The sequence below is a fragment of the Pungitius pungitius genome, chromosome 2 (assembly GCF_949316345.1).
Source record: "Pungitius pungitius chromosome 2, fPunPun2.1, whole genome shotgun sequence".
Lineage (NCBI taxonomy): Eukaryota > Metazoa > Chordata > Actinopteri > Perciformes > Gasterosteidae > Pungitius > Pungitius pungitius.
Genome location: NC_084901.1, coordinates 4,668,855 through 4,690,611, shown reverse-complemented (window position 1 = coordinate 4,690,611; position 21,757 = coordinate 4,668,855). Strand labels below are relative to the sequence as shown.

General features: G+C 47.3%; 1 protein-coding gene across 4 annotated transcripts in view; it reads right to left on the bottom strand.

Moving 5' to 3' along the window:
• Positions 1-5,450: 5,450 nt before the first annotated feature.
• Positions 5,451-21,757, bottom strand: part of chchd3a (coiled-coil-helix-coiled-coil-helix domain containing 3a) — a 48,452-nt gene continuing 32,145 nt past the window's right edge. For 3 of the 4 annotated variants that reach the window (XM_037460817.2, XM_062560045.1, XM_062560047.1), the window contains 4 exons: positions 18,401-18,471; positions 8,940-9,075; positions 8,728-8,769; positions 5,451-6,028 (listed from right to left, as the gene is read on the bottom strand). In XM_037460817.2, the coding sequence (XP_037316714.2) occupies positions 8,731-8,769; positions 8,940-9,075; positions 18,401-18,471 (246 nt within the window). In that variant the 3' untranslated portion in view covers positions 5,451-6,028; positions 8,728-8,730. The remainder of the gene's footprint in view (positions 6,029-8,727; positions 8,770-8,939; positions 9,076-18,400; positions 18,472-21,757) is intronic. The other variant, XM_037460818.2, reaches the window with a different exon arrangement.

Below are 21,757 nucleotides of genomic sequence, written 5' to 3'. Positions count from 1 at the left end.
GGCCCTCCCCCCCCGGGGGGGGGGCGAGCGCCGCGGCCCACGTTTAAGAGCAACACGCAGCACGCCCAGCAGCAGTAATAACCATGTTAATGAGCTGCAGAGAAAGGTCAGGGCTAAACAAAAGGATCCCTGATAAATATTTAAGTGTGATTAACACAAGTCTGTCCTAATTAAGCCATCAGTCTTTGCCCCGTGGAGAAAAAAAAAAAAGGCCTTTGATTAGCCAACACTCGGGAAGCCTCACTCCAACTGGAGAGCAACTCAGCGGTTGAAGAGGGTGGTTCGGGGGGGGGGGGGGGGGGGGGGGGGTATTTAGAGCCTTTAAAAAAAAGAAATGTTCGGCTAATGGCGGATTAAATGTGGATCGTGCAGAAAGCCCCAAATATGAAATAGATCCCAATAGATCTCCTTGCCATCGGGAAATGAGTTTCTATTTCTTCATGGGCGATAGTGTTTTTCGATGTGGTTAGAATACACGGCCTGCGGGCAGCCATCAGGATGCACTTGGCCCGAGAGCTGAAGTTACATCAAAGCAGACGCCGTGTTGAATGTCATCAGTCGTTGTGATGGAAATGACTACGAGAAGATAAGGTAGGCCTGAAGGTCGAAGCAAAAAAATTGGGTGCAAGAAAGAAACAAAACATACCAGATTGCTTTGATGTCCCCGTCAAAAGCCTTAATGGGGAGGTTGCATCTTCAGCTACGTATCACATGTAGGACGCGCTGGTCAGTCTCAGCACATTGTTCGTCTGTGGGGATCACACGGACGTCCTCGTCCTCCCGACGGCACGGAGGTCCACAGATCAGACCCCCCCCCCCCTTAGACTCCTCGTCTCCATCTCCTTTCACAGCTTAAAAGCGAGGCGGGACCTGGCGTCATGTGTCGTAGACTCATACAGGTCACCAACGCCATTTTCAAAAAATGGGACACGACAGAGTATGTACACACACACACACACAGCAATCGATACACCACCGAGGCTTCATAATAAATGACTCACACGGTTGCAAAGTGTTGACCGTGTGTTAGTGTCCCCCGGGGGTGTACATTGGCGTTTTTGTGCGTGCGTGTCCGCGTGCGCGCTCGCGACTCGGTGATGTCATCCGTCCCAATATGACCCAATCACAGACATCAAGGGGAGATAATCAGGTTTGAGTGGGCGTCTGTGTTATGAGGGGCCCGAGGCACCTTACACAACCAGGCAAGGGCCAATGAAAGTCTTGAGCACAAAGCATGCGATTGTGTCTGCATGCTTTGTGTGTGTGTGTGAGTCTGCCTGGATGCATGTGTGTGAGTTTTAATGCCCAATATCTCCTGTTTGCCCTCCAGCAATCCAATGTGAGAGTGTGCATGAGCTGTACACTCGCAGAAATAAAGGTCCCAGCCAGAAGCAAATGGATTCGTTGGCTTCTCCTCACATGTAAAACCTCAACATAACATCAACATAAACCAGTGGTTCTCAACTGGTCTGGCTCCGGGACCCACCATCACCCCTTAATGACAAGCCGCGACCCAAAACGAGGAACGTTCTCAACATCTCAAATTTATTCAAAATCAAGTTCATAAGCTAAATTTTATATTTTATATTCAGGATGTTTGATTATCCTAAAAACCCAATGTCTCCCCCATATCAGAATGGTTTGACCCAACCTGGCTGCTGAAAACATGGACGGACGAGCCAGCAAAAATATTTTTTTTAATTCTAATTTTTATTTTCCCATGCAAAGGCCTGGGACTGGTGGGTCGCGACATAAAGGGTAAAACATACTTAAAAACACCCTCAACGAAAAGAGCTCGAGAAGCAAAATGTTCCGGGTGGAACCTCGGCCCTTTAGGAAGGACCTGCTTGAACCCTTCATCCTGAGAGTTCTATCAAGAAATAATAAATGAGTGAACACACGCATGTGCATAAACGGGACCCGGCTCCACGAGTGCGTTGGGCTCGTGGACCGAAATTAACAAGAGAAACGCTCCTCCACGCCTCACGAGTTGTACGGCTAAAGTCATTTAAATCCCCTTTCTGAAGGATGAGAAAACACTTTTTTCTTTTTTCCAGCTGTGGGGATTAGTCTAAACGGGATTCTCGCGGGTCACGGGCGGATGGGCTTAGGCGCAGCCATGTAACGGGTTTAGCAGCCGACGGCCTGTGGCATCGTCGTGCTCCTCTCTACGTCTAACCCGCCACGCCACTGGTTATTTTTTTCCCCCCCCATGGTGGAGCAGTGCGAGGTAGGGGGGGGGGGGGGGTACCGCCATTGTGACTGCAGTGCCCACGAGCTCGGGAGCGGTAATATTAAATCAGCTGCTGCGACACCATGGAAACACTAGAAAATACCCTGTAATACATCACAATGAGCCGCTATGCAGCTGCACTGGTTCCATGGGGAAATAATACAGAATTTAAACATGATTTATTAACAGAAAAGTCCCGACAACTGGCTCCGGCTACTTGTTTTTTGTGCCATTTGAACGCCATCACGATGTAAAAAGGGTGAATATCAACTTGAAAATGTACCAGAGAAGTAAAAACAAGCAAACCTGCTCTGCACAGTAAAAGTATAAAATGCCAAACTCAAACAGTCAGTGGTGAACTTTTTGTTTTACCATTACAAAACTTCTATTATGTTTTTTCCAGACTTCAGCCTACAGCTATTTTTTTTAGCTGGGCAGCTCAGAAAAGAGCACATTTTTCTGGTCAATCTTAGAAACACCGAAATCCTGTTACTCACTAATGCGACTGGAGAAGAGGTCTGCAGAGCTCTCGATGTGCCTTCAGCAGCAAAGACATGGACTGACCAGGTGACATGTCCTGCATGTTCAGCACCAGCTTTACTCTCTTTCTTTTTCTTTCTTTCGTTCTTTCTGATGATTGACAATAAAATGATCATAACAGCACGAATGCACTTCCTCCATTTGGCCACAGATATGTTGATACAATGCACAAGCAACAAAGCTCTCAGATAGTGTGCTTTCCCGGCGTGCGTGTGTGTGTTGATGGTCGACACACACACAACTAGTAAGCAAACTCCCAAAAATGTCAAACTTTATTTGACACTTAAAGTTAAAGCTTCCATCGCATCAAACCCGGCTTTTGGCTCGACCCGTCTGGACGAGACTTCCTCACGCTCCCTCTGCCACGCAGCTACGCTTCCAGATAGTAGCGTTTGCCTGACCAAAGTTTCAATCTACCAAGAACATTTTTTCTAAAAACACCTTAAGGTAGTAGCACTTTCTAAAAAGCAGCCAACAACTCACTTCCCCCCCGCAGCAGCAGAAACTCAAGCAGGAACCAAGAGGCTCTTTTTTTTTGGCGCCGGCGTGGACTCAGGAAAAAAAGAGAACTAGAGAAGAGGTGCGGACTGAAACAAAGGAGTGCAAATATATATATATATATATATATATAAGAGCAGAAAAGAGGAAGCTGAGGGGAACCCATGGCCCGCTGCAGAGCTGCAGGGGGGGGGGGGGGGGGAGGCCTGATGAATGGAGCCATCAGCCGCAGCAGCCATCTGCCCGCCCATTACTGCGACGGAGTGCATGACGGCCGCCTCTCACTCGCGGGCCCCACTGGCATCGCTGGCACCACCAGGAACATTTCTTCACGTGTGTGTGAGTCACACACTCACTGTTGGTCGAAGGCAATCGTCAAGATCTTGTATGTATTTTGGAGCATATTGTGTGTGTGTGTGTGTGTGTGTGTGTCTGGAGGGAGGGAGGGAGGGCCGGCCCTCAGAGAAGAGTTACAGCGGCGTGGCAGAAGCTTCACACCTCATTGGCACGCAAGCAGAGCCAATCACCGGCGACAGATCCGCCCCTCAGGCTGCCGGCCCGACTCCGCGGCATCAGAGTGAGACATAACAAAAGAACAAAAACAAAGACACACACACACACACACACACAGACAGAAGGATGATAGCCAGAGAGGATCTGTGGGGGAAAACTTTCAAAAGAAAAGCTTTATTTTTTTTTGCCTATCTTCAGCAAAGGTCATTAACTCAAAAGTGATCAGTCACCGTGGTGCGTCTTGAGAGAACAGAGGCCACATAGGATTGGACGCATCATGAAAGGTGCAGAATCGTAGCTTCATCTCAATCGTTCCGTCCTAGCGGGTCCAACGCAGGAAGTGGCGTTGCTGGGAGTGCAAAGTTCCTCTGCTCGCACATGGACAGATGGGTACGGAGCACTTAAAGAAATACTCAAAAGCAACAACAAAACGACACACGGCTTCTCATCACAATGTCGTGACGTCACTACAGATTGTACCGAGGTCATAACCTTGAAAGGGCAGAAGAGTCTAAAGAAAGAAAGCTCAGCCGAGAGTTTGTTTCACCTTCACACGAAACACCTGTTGTTTCATATGCTGTTCTCCCCCTTCGCAGACGCCATCATAAATAGTTTATTATCACAATGGCGTCAGGAGCCTGGTGTACAATTCCTTACAGAAGCTGTGCAACTCTAAAAAAAAAAAAGGTTGACGGGGTCGTGGTGGATGTCTTTAAAAAAGGAAAAGGTGAGCTCCGTGTTTGGATCACATGATTCTCTGATCATCCTTTAATGACATTAGAGGGGGTGTAATCTCATTACAGACAGAATACACCGTTAAATCACTTATCATGGCTCGGAGGGTACGAGGGTCAGATGGAGGAGTCTTGCCGCTCGGAAAAAAAATAAATAGTGGGGATAATAAAAATAAAAATAAAAAAGGAGACATGGCAAACACCTGCCATGAACTCTAATAGCCATTATCCTTAACCTTTAGAAAACCCCTCCCACACACACACACACACACACACACACACACACACACAATAATAGAAGTCAACCCCTCTGAGACTCCAAAAGTCAAAAGGCAAGAGAACAGCTGAGTGACAGACAACAGGGGGATTAGTTAGAACGAATCACATGCTTGCACGAACACACACAGCTTGCCCTTCTCTGTCTCTCACACCCACACACACACACACGTGCTTTTCCTCTTCTGATGCGGTATTAAGATAACGTCGCCTCTATAATCACCTGCCTCCATTTCAAACCCAGGCGGCGTCCCCTCTGACGTCCCCCCGTCTCCTCCTCAGGGAGCAGAGAGGAAACGCTGTTGTAAGGAGGGAGAGGGAGGGAGGAGAGAAAAGAGTACATCAGCAGAAAGAACGAGGGACAATGACGGGAACCGTTCACAGGGAAGCGAGAGCGCACCGAGGACTCGCACAACAGAGCCGTGTGTTAGGCAGACAGGCAGCTACTTTGTGAAGCAGAACATCTGGGACGGCTGCTACCCCGGCGCTCCGGTCCCCCCCCTCTCCCCTCTCCTGGGCTCGTTCACTCCGTTTGGCAAAATGTCGACACGAGGGCCGCGCGCATCCATCAAAGACGTACAATGCTCGCTGTAATCACCATGGAGGTGCACACAAACACAAGAGGGGGGAAAAAAAAAGCTCGACAAGGGTTCCTGCATGGTTTTGTCTTTTTATTTTTCCTCTGATCAGACAAGTGTTGGTGCCGATGAATACTCGGGGTCGCTACATTATTCACACACTACTCAAACTCACACAGATGACGGATGCAGAGACGAAACAGACGGATACATGTGTGTTTGTGCACAGGGAAACATGGAATCACGGACTACGAAACGAAAGGGGCTGACTGGATAATCCCAGCAGGGCTGAGGCTGGAGATGAGGATGGGTCCGAGTGGCTTCTCTCTTGTGCTTTTCCTCCGGGTTCATTGGCCAAGCCGTGGCCTGCAGGTTCCCGTCAGTCCCCGCTCGACTGTGTCCCGCCTCCTCACACACACACACACTCAGGAGTAGACAGAAGGTAAGAGTGGGGTGTCCGTTTCTCTATCAGGGTGCTGTGCTCGGTGCCCGTGGTCCGGTCCGGTTCTGAGGGGTGCTGGGTGCTGACTCACGCCTCGCTTCCTCCACTTCTGGGGTTTCGGTCTGTCCATCAGTCGGTCGATAACAAGTAATCCCACACAATAAACTCTCTTTCTTCCCATCTCGCTTCTTTAACCCCCGGTCCTCAACTTGCTCTGCAGAGAAACAAAAGAAAAGCGCATTAGAAGAGACAGAGATAAAAAAAAACAAGAATAAAAAAACCGAAGAGAAAGATGCGACGTCCCTCGCGGGAGACGAGGCAGTCTGAGGAGGGCTGGGGAGGACAATAAAAAGGTGGAGGAGAGGAAGAAGAAGACCTGAGGCCAGTGGATTCCATGTAAGCGATAAGTGCAACCACAAATCCCCGGCACTCCCCCCGCCGGCAACCGTATGAGCGCTTCAGTCGCAGCTTAAGAGAAGAAGTAAAGAGGGAGAGGAAACAAGGGATGAAGTGGACAAAGGAAGAGACCTAATAATTGGGTTTCGGGATGAGACACAGTAAGTCTGTCGGTCTCCTTTCATTTCTGCAAAGGAATCCCAAGTTTATTTTGTGTGCTTTCGATGCGCCCGTGTCCAAGGATTATTGACTCGCTGTAGACGCCAGGTAGGAACTAGGGGACCTTGAGGAGTCACTAAAAGGATGACTAATAAATACTATTCCTATTGAAAACCATGGCATCTACACTACCGAGTACTGACACCCCATGAACCCTTTACCAATTCCTCAAGTGCTCTCGTAGATTTAAGTTTCCCATGGATTGAGATGGACAAAACGCTTTTGCAATGAGTCTATACTGACGTCTAAGAACATAGAAACGAAAAATTAAATCTTTGAAAAAAAAATAATACTTTACAGAGAGCTTTTTGGAATGAAACGTCAACACTTGAGATGGAACGGTCACACGAGCCGGCGCCTTTTACCTTTTGAACCGAGCACACACACACAACACCCTCTGAAACCACAAGCAGGGATCTCTCTTGGCCCTTTGAGAGTAAAAAAAAAAAAGACTGAGACGGAAGGGTCAGTCTAAAGAAAGTGGGGAGGGGAGAGATAGGGAGCAAGACGCGGCCATGCGGCGAGAATACGGAATGAGGAAGGCAAGCGGTGGATGGAGAGATGGCCCCCCGTGATAAACCCTTACTCATAAGGGGAGAATGAAAGGGGGGCCTTTATCTGTCCTTCGACTGCCTCTTCCTCACTGTTTACTATCTGGACCGGTTAAGTGCTGAATGCATTAGGAAACGGGGCTAGGGATGGAGGGAGTGAAGGAGGGACGGTTGCGGCGAAAGAAAGGGAACAAAAGAGACTGGAAGTGGGTTGAAATGTTATCACTGGCTCCGGCGATAACTGCGCTAATCATCAGGGGCAAAGTCGCGCTCTCGGCCTCGACTCCAGCCCAGGGGTCAACATCGTAACATTGAGATTTGGGGGATTTTTTTATTTCATCCCCAGCTGGATGGCATCTTGGACATCTCCCCCCTACACCCGCATCTACACCCGTGGCGCTGCAGTTTAAAAAAAAAAAGTAGAATTCAAGATTTGAAGGGCAAGGACGAAGAAGGAGAAAGAGATTTTGCCGTTTCAAAAACTGCGTGACCTGCGCAATCAGGTGTCTTTGACCGGAAGGGCCGAGGAGATGAATGGCGCATTGGGTCCTTCTGACCTCCCGGGGTCAAAGTCGTGTCCCTTGACACGAATGGCTCAGCGGCGCTTCCTGCGTGCCTCCGATAAAGCTGTGTAAACATCCTAATCGTGAAGCCGCATCAGCCCATATCAATCAGACTTCATCCCTTCCCCTCATTTTGTCGGCTGTGTAATTCTGCATATTATTCCTTTAAAGCCTTATCACACAAATGTTTCCCCCCCCCCCCCATTTTTTTTTTTTTGCACCTAATGACTTTAAAAGCGAGTCTGATACAGATAAGCGCAGACGAACAGGAGAGTGCTGCGGTTGCCGCGGGTGATAAACACAAGCGGATTAACATATCATCTCAGGCTTGCTTCCAAACAATTTACAAGATCATAACAGCATCCGGCCTACGAAGCTCGCCGAGTCTACAGGTAGCCGCTGTCTTAAATGCACCCGCACGCCCACGCAATGAATAAAACATTGCGCAATTTACATGATGTGTAGCTTAAAAATCTGCCGGCATCTGACTTTTAAATCTAATACCCATACCCACGAGAGCGTGCGAGAGACACACAACTCGGTTTCCTTCATTTCCCGCAAAACAATGCAATTGCAAGATAAAAAATAAATAAATAAATAAGTGAGCAAAAAAAATCTAATAGAAAAGCTCTATGAATGTAAATTGAGCCTTTTGAAGCCAAGTGATGTTACATATTGGAAAGTGAGGGAGGAGGAATCAAGTTAAATATGCACCTGAGTGGCATTACTATTAGCATACGGCGGGTGACGCATGGCGGGAGAAACATTTGCACTTGGGGACAGTGGCGGCCCAACGAGCGACTCTGACCCCCTCGGTGTTATTGCGTTAAAACACACACACACAGAGACCGTCAGAGAGGGTGGGGCGCTCGTGTCAGCAGGTATTATGGAAATAGGCCGCAAGGTTTAAACTGGCTATTTAGACAGAGCTTTATTCAGGCGCCAGTTGCCCGGTTGGAAATTCTATTCTGACGTCTAAAAGCCAGCGCGTGTAAATGGATGCCGTGTATGTGTATCGCATTAATTCATTTAGACATTCAAAGAGGGAATGGCTGCTAAAGTGTAGCTACCACACACACACACACGTCTAGGAGCCCAGTGACGTATTCTGTAGCTAACACACACATACACAGCTACTTTGGTGTGCAAATCGATTCAAATGAAAGCCACAACGCACAACTTACACGTCATCTGTCCATGGGGGGTGCATGCACACTCTTGTCATTCTTTTATTTATTTTTTCAAAGGGGGAAAAAAAAAAACATTTTTGTATTCATGAGAGTCCCATACAATTGCACGTAGTTCACTCACAGGGCAAAAGGCTAATTTGGCCACATGATGAGAGAGATGATCAAATCGCCAAAACGATAAAAGCTTAGTGCGGTTAAATAAGCACCTGTTTGGCGTTGTTGACACACTGCAGGTAGAGGGCCGCGATGTTGGAGCAGTTGAGGGTCTTTCCAACGTTCTCCTTGTAGCATGCGAGGATCTGGCTCTGCACGTCTGCACACACAGGATACGCCTCATAACGCCTGCGGGGGTCGAGAAGGGGGGAGACGTGGTGTAAAAACATGGAAAAACATTGTGTTCAAACTTGAGGCAAGGGTGGAGCCAGAGGAGAAAAGCATAGAAATAAATAAACATTTTTAAGGATACACAATGCGGAGGGATTGACACAATGACTGAGAGAGACGGAGCCACAGACAGCATGTCAGTGGTGATGTATCTCAACGCATTGTTACGAGCTACTGAGCTCCACATGGCTCTTGTTGGAGCTCAGGCCTTGTCGGTATTACGTCCACAGAGGGGTCCGGAGGGTTTTCTAAAAGCAGGTGTCGAACAAAGCTTCCCACATAGGCTTCGTCTCCTGAAAAGTGAGGTTCATCAGTGCGGTGGGACCGCGTGCAACAGAACGCCAACTCGGCAAATCAATGCGTAATGCAGAGTAAACAAGAAAACGGCTCCAGGTTAATCTAGACGAGCAATAAGGCGTAGTTGTTACAACGTGATGATGATGATGATGATGATGATGATGATGATTACGATGATGGGGTTCAAATTACCGGCGAGCTAAGTGTACTTTCTTTTAAATTAGTCCCTGTTCTTATGCCTTACCGCTGAAATACGCTTTTCAAAAAGACCTCACGGAGAAGCGTATCGATCACTCTACTGGACCGCAGTGAATCCATCCATTGATTCAGTGCTGCACCCTGAAGGAGTCAACCATTTACAAAGCTGTCACCTTGAAGCGTCCTGGATGGCAAAATACAATCTATTCGCATCCACCAGGAGGCTGCTGTTGTTGTAGGAGGCGAATGCAAATAGGTGGCGTTATGGGCTACACGCCACTAGCTTAGCACGCCCGAGGCCGCCCTTGGAGGTCCGCCACTTCGCCATCCAGATGTGAGCAATTCTAAAAAAAAAGCTGCTACGCTAAAACTTCAGTAAGCTCCAATGGGACTTTTATGTTAAATGTAATGCAAAGTGTCCCTGCATTTCTTTTTTTTTTAAGCAGTGGGACGTTCCCGTCTGCGCTGGGGGGGCCTGAGCCAACGTTAACTGCTTTTGTCCCTCTCGCTCTCTCTCTCTTCACACACCCCATAAAAATCCATAACGACGACACATGTGCACGCTAGGGCCGTTATGCTAATGGCGGCGTCATCGTTTTGTTCACACCAGTGCTCAGGACACCCCGTCTGCCCCGCTAAACGGCTCGCGTGGGTGTGAAAGAGATTCCGCCCGTCAGCAACTCTGCGGCTCTCAAAGGAACACTGGGGCGTGAATCCGCTCCCCTGGAGTCACAATCAGATGTTTGATTTGCCCCCCGTCGGGAGGAAAATTACCCCCAACCCCACCAACCCTCTTAGATACAAGAGCAGGGGATTGGTCGCATGGGTCATTACCCAGGGGGGGGGGAGGAGGCTGGCGCAGCGTGCTCAATGTGTACATATGTGAGTCACCACATGGTCATATTTTGTATTTTTTGGGGGGGAAGCCAGACAAAATAACAACATGAGCGGTGCTCGCTACGCCTTCTGCAGGCGTGTTATTGGTCAATGTGGCCCATCCATCACCATCAGATACAACACATGTTAGTGGTTACTACAAAGAAGAATAAAAAGAATCCATTTGAACACGTGCCGTTGATCTCTTGCTTAAGGAAGACGAGCTCGATGACCCCCTCATGTCTGTGTGGTAAATATGCCGCTACGTCCAGTTAGCTTAGCTCCGCCAGAGACTGGGAACAAGGGCCTTTTGGGGTTTTATTAGGTGCAGGTAGGTCACCGTTCTCCCCTTCGGAGCCATGTACAATGTGCGCGTTTGCCAACTGTAACTTCCAACAATCACTGCGCGAACACGCACACAAGTGCGACATCGATCCTTTCATCCGATTCTCTGCGAGGAAGTGAACGCGCTCATTTCCGAAAAACGCTCAACCACTCCCCGTCGGACGCTGGTTGATTCCACGCTAGGTGTTATCACTCCTGCGCGCAGACGCGAAACATCACGCCGCCGGCTGTGTGGAGAAGCGACCGCATTTGCGGCAACCATTGGGGACAAATCCAGTCATTTGCAGGGAGGCATGACAAGGCCATTGCTCTGCGTCGGGCTACTGAACGATGACAGCGGCGCCAGCAGAAATCACTGCCACCCTATTCCTATGGATCCCTGTGCTCATTTATTACACCGCCTATGGCCATCTACAGGGACGGGAGGGGCCACAAACACTCACTAATTACTTCTTTATTTTCTAAGCGTTTGCGTTAATACCAGGTGCGTGCTGCTGATACAAACCACAGTGTTTATCACCAGTAATGGCCTCAGAGAGTGAGAGAGAGGGGGGGGAGAAGGGAGGAGAGAGAGAGAGAGAAAAAGGATGCGGATGAAGGGGTGGAAATGAAGAGCATTTCTTGATGAGGAACTAGACGGCGGTACTTCCATTTTTGCTTGCTCTCCGGTTCTCTCAATGTGGATGGGGGGGCGGGGTGGATGAGTTTATCATGGAGACAATAACACTGTCACACACACACACACACACACACACACACACACACACACAGTGTGGCGGCACGCTGCACCCTCCGTCATCTATCATTAGGATTAACATAAAGTCCCTGGTCGTGAACGCGGGGCCCTTAAAAAGGAAAGACTACAACACCCCCCCCCCCCCCCCCCCTGCATGCTCAGCTTTACATGAGGGGCGCCTCACCTCATTTACCTCAGCGGGGTGAGCAGATGCAACAACGGTCAACGAGTCACATCAAGAATACCCTGTCAACCATAACCAATCTTACTATTTAAATAGGGGACCCTTTTTTAAGGTTATTCCAAAATTCTTTAGGAAAATACATTTGGGTATTGCACTCAGTTTAAGGTGAGCTCGGGGACATTTTTATCCTTTTTTTTTGTTTAATTACAAAACACCAACTGCGGCGGCTGTGTTCTGCGTGCTGAATTTATACGGCAGTAGATCTATTATCAGGAGTAAAACACATCAAAACACATTTGATTCCTCCGCAGAGCGAATCATGGGGTATAATTACAAATATAGTCAAGACCAATCAAAACCCTGTTTGTAGCTCTGTTTGAATGGAAGCTCTGGTCTGGTTATATTCTGGTCTTGGTTAACAGCACGTGAACACAGAGCTCTTTGTATTGGCCAGCGGTTCCCAAACTTCTTTGCTTCTGACCTCTTTTTATGAACCAATGTCTCCTTATCACAGCGGCGTGCCCATGAATAGCAATTTTTCTTCTCACGCTGGTAAATTTACATTCTTTTAAAGGGTGAAGGATGTAAAACTCTGCAGCATTAAACAGAAAAGTCTGAATATTTTTGTTTTTGCTTTATTTTCTGACTAGATTAATGTTGTGACCGACAACTCTCCTATAGATTAATCTAAAGGTTATAGAAAACAACCATTGTTACACAACTCCCCCCCCCCCCCTTAATACCATTTCTATCCTCTTTCATTCCTTTATTCCCTCTCTCAGACCCAAGAGGTTCCTGGGATGTTTAATAAAACTACATGTGGTGGGAGACTCTGAAACAAACATCCTGCCAGGTGGTTATTATTTGCACTTCATGTGTATGTGTGGGTGTGCATGTGTGTATGTGTGTGCTGCACCCAAGAGACAGTCAATCTAAACCGTCATATAGGGGTCTCGCCTCATGTCATTAGTGGTAAAGGTCTCAACAACCATATCAACCCCCCCCCCCAACACACCAAGCGGGTCCCCATTGCTTTGATGGGTTGATAGGAATGAAAAGGCAGTGTGAGGCTGGTTTTTAAGAGATCTGCATTACAGTTTATCTGCCACGCGTCATAAATCACAGAGCAAAGACGGGGGGAAAAGAGCGAATGGAAAAGAGGACAGAGAGGTAGTGGGTGGGGGGGCAACACAGATGGAGAATGTGTGTTTCAGAGCAGAAAAACAGCGTGGAGAGCCCCCCCCACAACATTTCTTTTGCAAAGTTTTCCTTGAGGAGTTTGAGAGGAGGGGCAGGAATAATATGAGAGGGTGAATGTGTCCCATTTAACATGTAATAGGGCAGAACCGATCACTTGCTCGCCCTCGATCATTGTCTCCCTCCTCAAGGTGTCCCTATATCATGTAATACATTCTCTTCCTTCAAGCCCCCCCCACGTGTGCTGCAGCAGTCAGCACATTTCCATAGGTGGGGGGGGGGGGGGGGACATTCCAATGGACGATCCTTCAAAGGACGTATTGACTCCAAGTAGAGCGTATAGAGATCGATGTTGGGATTTTGTTACACTATGCATACGTTAGACGGAGCGCGAGTACATTTCTCAAAAGCAACACATATTGACCATGACTACCATCTGCTGTGACTACGACTTCAAGCCAGCGCACTGAAACGACATTCATAGATCTCCGTTAAGGGCCCAACATGCTTCGATAGCGGAGGAAAGTGTGAGACACATCTGGAAAGATGTACATTCATCCGTCATCGTTTGAGGTGCATTAAAACTCAGAACAAAGGACACACACACACACACACACACACACGGGCCCAGAAAAGGGAAGTATTTGAATCCACAAACCGGATCCAGAGAGCTGCAGTACAACCTTTAAGTCCAAATACAAGAGCATAGCTTTCGTTCCGATAATAAAAAGAATGACACAGCAGCCATTGGATGGGCAATAAATCTGCAATCGCCGAAAAACAGCTTAGGAAATTAACATAAGATAAACTTAATTACCGCCTCGCGGGTCTCTGCCTCAACCAGCCGCTACATTTGCCGTTTACGGTCCTGTCTGGCCCGATTGTCGTCACTCCGCACTTCGGATCCTGTCCCATATCTTCTCTCGGGCAAAAACGGGGCCACTTGGCAGTTTTCACGACTCATAAATAATTCTGTTAATCAAAGAATAAGTACCCAAGACACTTTGGTGCCTAAAAATGATTACTCTACGAATGGGCTTCTCATTCGATCACCATTAAGTGTCTGAGGAAAGAAAAAAAAAAAAAAACGCTTTCTGGTCTGATTGGGTCACATGTCCCGCAGGTTGCCAATATTTATCTTCCCCAATCTCCGACTTGTCCTTCCGCCTACGTACATCTACAACGCTTCCCGTAGCTCCATCGACAGCATGGATTGCACTCGGCTGCCGCCGGATTGAGTTCCAAATCACCACATTCTCTATTTATCATCATTTGGGTCCACTTAGGGGTTAATAGGGTTAAAGGGTGGGCGCTGGTTCCCCCTTAAGAAGCCCTCATGTTCTCCCTAGTTAAGGCGGGCGTCAGTACCGAGGGGGGGGCAAATAAATACAAATGATCCAGTTAAGGAGAAAAATGACACACATTTCGCTCATGCTGCTTTTAAAAAGCAGACCTGAGTGACCCCCCACAGTGAAATCCATCAGCATGGATGAGAGATTAAATAAGAGAAAGACGGAGACACTGAGAGCGGGTTGGGAAAATAAAAGCGTGCGGGGCTACTCAAGACTGGAGAGAGAGAGAGAGGGAGAGTTTTGAATGAGCGAGGGAGGCAAAAAGCAGAAGATAACAAAGAGGGAAGCGCGCAAGAGAGATTTGAATTAAGACAGAAAAACGCTGCGCGTGAGCGAGCGACGAGGCAGACAAGGAAGGAAGAGAAAAAAGCAGCAGCGTGACCCCTCTTCACCAACACGCACACATCACACCGGCATTTTGTCTGAATCAGAAGAGTAAATAAAGCAATAAAGGCCGTGAGCGTGGAAGGTGCGAAATGTGAGCCCACGGAGTTGCCAGTGGATCCCGAGCGCCTTTTTCTCTTCCTTTATTGACTTCCGTCTCCTTCTTGTTCCAGCTGACAGTTGCCTAGCGACAGATGCGCAGTCCTCCCCTCACCTGGCAGGGGCAGGGGGGGTGCGGGGGGGGTCAAAGCGTTGCTCGGGGCTCTACGGCTTCGCCGCCGAGGACTACTTCAAAAACGAAAAAAAAAGCCTCTACAGTTACGACTGAAGTACTCTGCGATAACTTTCCCGCTGAGTAATTAAAAGTGCTGCGGTGGAGCCTCAATAGACGGCTATTTTCACTTAAACAAACGGGAGCACAGAGAGAAAATTTAAATTAAAAAAATGGGAATGAAAGGGTTGGATTTGCCGGACTTTCTCCAGAGTAATTATCCTTTCCAGTAATGGCAAAGATTAAAGAAATGCACAACGCAATAATGCTGCAAGGCATTCCTGCAAAAACTACAAACTACGTGTTTTACTGAGAGGCGCTTAAATGACACAATTAGGAATAAACTCGACCGCAATCTTCGTTTACTGTGATTGAAACAAAAGGGCAGTCGTGCTGCGACGAAATCTCAGTTTTGAGGAGCAAGCTCCCTCGATGCATCAATGCGGGAATGGTAAAAGGAAACAGGGGGCAGAAAGAGGGACGTGTGGGATCCTGCCGTCTCCCACGTGGTACGGACGAAACGTCTCTTGACCTGAGCAGCGCCCGACGCGTAATGATGGAAAACAACGAGGCATTTACATTCAACAAGTTCTGCCCCACGCCTCCTCATTCCACCTCAGCGTGCGCATGGGGATGGAGCAAATAAATAAATAAAAAAGGTGTGTGGACTGAAGGAGGAGAGAATGACGGACTAAAATGCCAGCATTACACCATTCACCAGTTTCGGACGTCCTCGTCCCAACTCTAAATTCCGCAGGGACCCCGGACCAACACGGAGCGACCTCCTGCTGCAACAAAGAAGCCCAGAGCCCCACCAAAGGTTCAGCGGTGACGGCGGGGTTTTGGGCCACGCCGCTCTTCTTTCATTCCCCCGGGTCCATCTCCGCGCCCAATCTCACATCTATCGTTTTCCTCCATGCCTGTCAGCGCGCATTTTAAACTAAAGCCCAATTGGGTCGCTGCGACACAGACACGCGCGCGCGCGCACACACACACACACACACACGCGCAGATATCTACATGCATATATGCGGAGACGCGCTAATTCATTCCTCCATCTTGACACACACACGCACGCGTTCTTACATACATGTGGAGCAGTAAAGGTCACACGTTCAGTGCTGGACGGTGCGATAAGGCATCAGACGAGGATAAACAACTGGTGGTGACGGGGTGGCAGGATATAAATCAGGTGCAGGGAGAGATACAGTAGCCTCCCTTTCACAGGAAACCGAGAGCTCTTATCTCCAGTTGAGAGTCACAGGGGAAGTGAATAAAAAGCATTGGTGTTATGTGCATGTGCGCGTCCAAACATACCGCAAGATTGCATTATCTGCAACATGTTGTGTGAATTTACGTGAATGTGGAAGAGCTGCATAGCAAATGTCTCTTGCCCAGGTTGTCGAGTGCAGTTTATGATTCACGGCAACAATTTCAGACACTCAAGAGGCATCTTTACAGTAATAGTGCAGTATTTGCTCCTCACTGTCGACACAGAAATTGTTCACATGTCCATAATTGTATGGCGGAATATATTTAAATTCTAAAATGTTTAGATTGTCGTGGCGCAATTTCTTCAAGCATCATATTGACATGTAGTATTGCTCTGGATGAGAAAACCACAGTTGTCAGAAGTTTTGACAGAATGTAGATATGTATATGAATAAATACAAATGTTGTAATGAGGTCACAGTGATGCAGTAGTCCAGATGGGAAAGCTCCATCAACTCTGGTGGGAATACTGCAGAATAAAAGCAGCCAACAGCTGTACAGCAAACACACACACACACACACACACACACATTAGTGAAGTTCAAGTGAATGTTTTTGACATTTCAAACATTCCTCCCAATCCCCCTTCACTAATTTGATCTATCACTGATCTGATTGTCCCTATAATAAACGTTAGCCTAATATAAGCCCTACAACAACTCAAGCCCATGAGCTGGAGTGGGGAAATGAGGACATTCTAAAAAGTCATCTCACACACTTTATAACACTCACATTAACATAACAAAATGATAATTCCATCAAGTAGGGACATTTTGGGTCTTTTGCTCCTGGGGGGGGACATTTCCATGGGCGCAGACATAGTTTCTTGTCTCTGTTGTGGAAGGCAAAAAGGGAGCGACACGGCTTCCCGAAAAAAGGTTGTGTCCGACATACGAGTCCACAGAAACACGGACACAGGCGTAAATAAAGATGGGCCGAACACGCCCCGTTAAATCCAATTAACCCTCCGCTCTGATCCCCTCGCTGCATCCCTGCCCCTGCCTTGTAACACCAGAGCTTCCCGCCATTTCATTAGCACACACAGATGCACACTCACATCCACACAGAGTTACACAACCCCCCCCCTACCCTATTCTACCCTTCTACAATTCTAATCCAGTCACAACCCCGCTAATGCACCTCCTATATAATCAAATCAGCCAATCGCCGCTCTTCGTGCAGAGGGCTGCGTCACATGACCGCCCGCACGTTAGTCCAACGTTCGCATGCAGTTAGCATTCGGCACTAATGCTATTCCGCCGTTTTTTTTTTCCTTCTTTAATGTGATTTGGGAAGTCTCAGCTCCAGCTTCCACGAGTCTCGCGCTAAACCCCCCGGTGGGCTAGGCTAATCAGTTTCCAGCATTTCTGAGGGAGACAATGATCCCAGTGTTAGCGCTGGCTAATGACAAGCTAACACAATTAGCCTAGCCTCCCTGGAGGAGCGCTCGGAGCTGGGGCCTATTCTTGCCCCACCTCCTACAGGCTCCTCATCCACTTTTCCTACATTACTATGGAGCCTAATGGGCTCCTATTAAAGGAGACAGATGGAACACGGACCGGGAGGGATTCTGCATCTTCTTGAGTTACAGATATGTGTCTCATTTGTGCTACATCTCTGCCTGCTTGGACGTTTATTATTACCACCTTTGCTATAAACTTCAATGACGTAAACATTCTATCGGCGCAAGGTGTGGCTGGTGCAGCTGGAAAGGTTATTGTCTACTTTTGTGTCTTGACGTGGGAAATGGTAACAGAGTAATTTAAAACCGTTTAAAACAAACAATTTGATTATCCCGTTGGATCGAGGTCGGGCTGATGAAGACAAAGTCTTGCAAAACAAACACCAAAGACGCACCCAGGAACCCTGCAATCAGGCTTATCAGTGAACCACATCATCAACATCAGCTAATGGACGGGGCTAATGTGATCCTGATTGAAAGACATGGGTTACAATGTGGCTCGAATGATTCAATAGTTTATCCACTGGCCCACAAGGACTTCAATGAAATGTATCATTATAGATAATACGCATGGAGCTCAGACAGTTCAATAAATGCCTACGGTACATGATAAAAAGAAACGTTTTTTGGAGATAAACTTAAACAATAGGTTAAACTTTAAACTGCGATGTGACTTTTTTTCTACTTTAGACAGAGCGTCTAGACTTACTTGAACTTGGCATTCACTTGGTCGGCGGCGTTGTGATAGTTCTCCGTGGTGACCTTGTAGAACTGAGCACTCTGCAGAGAGACAGGGGGAGAAAAGCAAGTGAGATAAATGCACGAAGCGGTGATTGCTATCTCTTATATAAAAATAAAAAAATCCATCCAATTTCCCATCATCGCACATCATCCGGCTCTCAGGTTGAAGTTATTTAGGCAAAAAATAGGAACCATTTTGGGCAAAGTGACACCTCGTAGCAGTTCGGATGTGATATGGTGCTGCCTACTGTGAGCTCAGTCTACACAGCCCCGTCTCATCTAGCACCATCTAAAGTCTATTAAAAACTTTATGGAGAGGGATATTAAAGGAGGTGCTCTATTACCGCTTGGGCTTATCATACAAAATGTGGAAGTTTAGCTCTGTGAAATACAATGTCTACAGGTTAGAGATATACGACTGGGTGTCTGACGTCCGCATCGGTGGAAATTATTGGCATTGTTCTATTTTGTTCTGGTGCGTGCTCGTATGTTTGCCTCTCTGCGCGAGTTATGGGGAATGTGTGTGTCAGTGTGTGTGTGTGTGTGTGTGTGTGTACACGCTGGAGCTTATCCCCTCACAAACGACCGCTGTAATAACAGGCGGCAATCCTGTAAGGTCGGAGGGCCGCTAGTCAACAGCGAGCAGCGAGCCAGTCGGAATCCCCCAGTGACCTGGAGCAAATGAACCCGTAGCAGGACCCCTCAGCCCGAATTACCTCCTCAAACACGGCTGTGTAACGGGGCTCCTGCGCTGCCCGGGGAAGAGCGCTTTGGCAGCCCTCGCCGGCTCTTATCCACATTTATGATCAAACGCTGACAGATTGTTAAATTTGATGGATGGCTTGATTTAGGGTCGCACGAAGTTCGATCCAGGTGCAAAAAAAAAATAAATACCTGACAATGTTGTCCAATGCCGAATATTAGCTACTAATGCTTTTGATCAAAAAATAAAGCTAACGCAAGCAAAAAACATTATAATGACACGCAATTATTAGAAAGATCATTGTCTGTTGTTTGTTTCCTGTTGGGTTAATATTGAGTCACGAAATGTGTGTAGTATGGCCTGGTTACAGATCTGAGATTATTACCAGCCAGTCCACATTAATTAATTTAGAGCAGAAAGGCTGCTGGTGCAGTGGGGAGAACGATGGTCTTTTAACGATGGTACTGTGACTTCTATCATATCTCTGTGACCTTATGTCCACAAGACACTTAAACTCACCTTGCATAAATTACAGACACGGCAGAAATGTGACAAATGTAAGCATCCCGGTCCCATCTGCCCGGACTTAACCTTGTAGGATCTCAGACATTCATCATAGTTCAGAAAAGATCAATAGGAATGAACTGCGCTGCTGAAACGATCAATAGTTGTGCGTTGCGGAGCTAAAAGAAGATGGAACATGACAACGCTGACAAAAGGTCCGATACTCATTTGAGTCTTCTTCATTTCGACGGACTCTGGAGGTTCGCAATGGAGTCCTATTGTTCACATTCTGGAGAGAGTCAATGTTGGAAAAATAAATAAAGACAAACTGAAAATCATGCTGTGCAACGGTTTCAATAGAGTTTGCAACCTTGCAAATCCCTGCATATTTTACAAAAACGACATCAACTGTGCTCCTCCTCGCAAAAATAAATCCCCTGATTAATGATTTCACACTTTGTGTCGAGTAGAATTGTTTTCTAATCAGTTACACATGTAATTTGAGACCAGTTAGATACTTCTTACATCAATATGCAGTCTGCATACAAAGATGATGTTTTTTAGGTATGTAGACAGTACTTATACACTGCATGGATACTATATGAATTTAACGGGACATAAAAAAAAAAAGGTTGCTTGATCCTTTGCAATGACACATTCAATTTATGAGGTCATTTTGTCCCCGCTGATGTCTCTTGAGATGTCTGAAGTCCACTTGGTGATGATTGATTGGAAAGGATTTATGCGCATCGGGTCAAAATTAAGTCAGGAACTCAACGGACCTCTCCACACAAGTCCAAAACACACATTTAGGGAGGAATCTGCAGGGCGTAACTGACAAAAATAAAGCTGCTGCATGAAATATATAAAAACCACACGATGTAGAAACAAATCAAGGGTTTGAATAGTTAGCCTACCTACAGCAGTAGTCCCTCAGGTAGACATTCATTTGTATGTAAAACACAATAAAAGAAGTACGCCCCAAGTTTAAGAGGTAACTTGTAAGCTCCTGTTGTATCTGTGCCCTCTTGGCCTTGAATCAAGTGGTTTTGGTGTAGACAAAGAAACTGTCAAGAGCCAAGGAAAAGGATTTAAAAGAGAAGCTTAATCACAGATAAAAAGACTAAAAAGATTTTGGAGCCGCTAAAGAGGCAAGAATAAGACTTCTCCTGGGTGCCGAAATTGAGCGTTTGGGAGAGAAAGAGAGAGCCGGGATGAGAAGGATTTGGGTCTGTGTCTAGAATAATAAGTAAAAGGTAATAACAGCTCCCTAAATGGCCGGCCTGGCACTAATCAGCACAGAAATACACCTGGAGGGAAAAATACCATGTGTGAAAACTACTGCGGGACCACTCACAGTGCACACAGGCAAACATTGCATGTGGACTCACTCTGACACCTGCATGCACAAGCTACGAACATGTGTGTGTGTGTGTGTGGACATGCTGCCAAATTATCAACACGTACCCTGCTGGCTTTAAACAACGGCACGCACACACAAAACCTCTCTTACCACCAGAGAGAGCAGGGAGGAGCGTCATTTGTGTGATTACCGAGTGGTGTCAAATCGTGATTTCCGGGCCGCAGCCGCCGACTGATTACGAGAGAAGCCCCAACCTTTTGTTAGACCGCAGAGGGAAAATCTTTTTAGGGGTTTTCGAAACATCATTACCTTGTTTTTTCGTCGCACGGGGGCGGGGGGGACCTTTTGTTTCACTGCCAAGCGAGTCTTCGTCGGTGGGTTGAACGGAATCGCTCGTCGCTACGAGGACCTCCTAAAAGCAGCGTTTTCCAGGTTCTATTTACTCTTATTTTCTTTCCACTGGGATTGTTTCAGCTCGTCTGGAGCCAAACAAAACGCTGGTGGGGGGTGTCACAGACAAATTAAGTCATTACTGCTAATGCACTGCGGCGATATGGAGAAGATAGAAGCCGCACCGCCAACACGGGCTCCTGCTCAATTTAGAGGAAAAAAGCCAAGGCATTTTTAACGAGTAAAAACAAATAACTCTGCGCACTGATGGCTTCTTTCTCTTATCTGCAGCCAAGCAGGAGGGCCGAAAATGGGAAGAAACCCCGCCATGGCCGACATCGCGTTTCCGCGCCGCTACAGTAAAT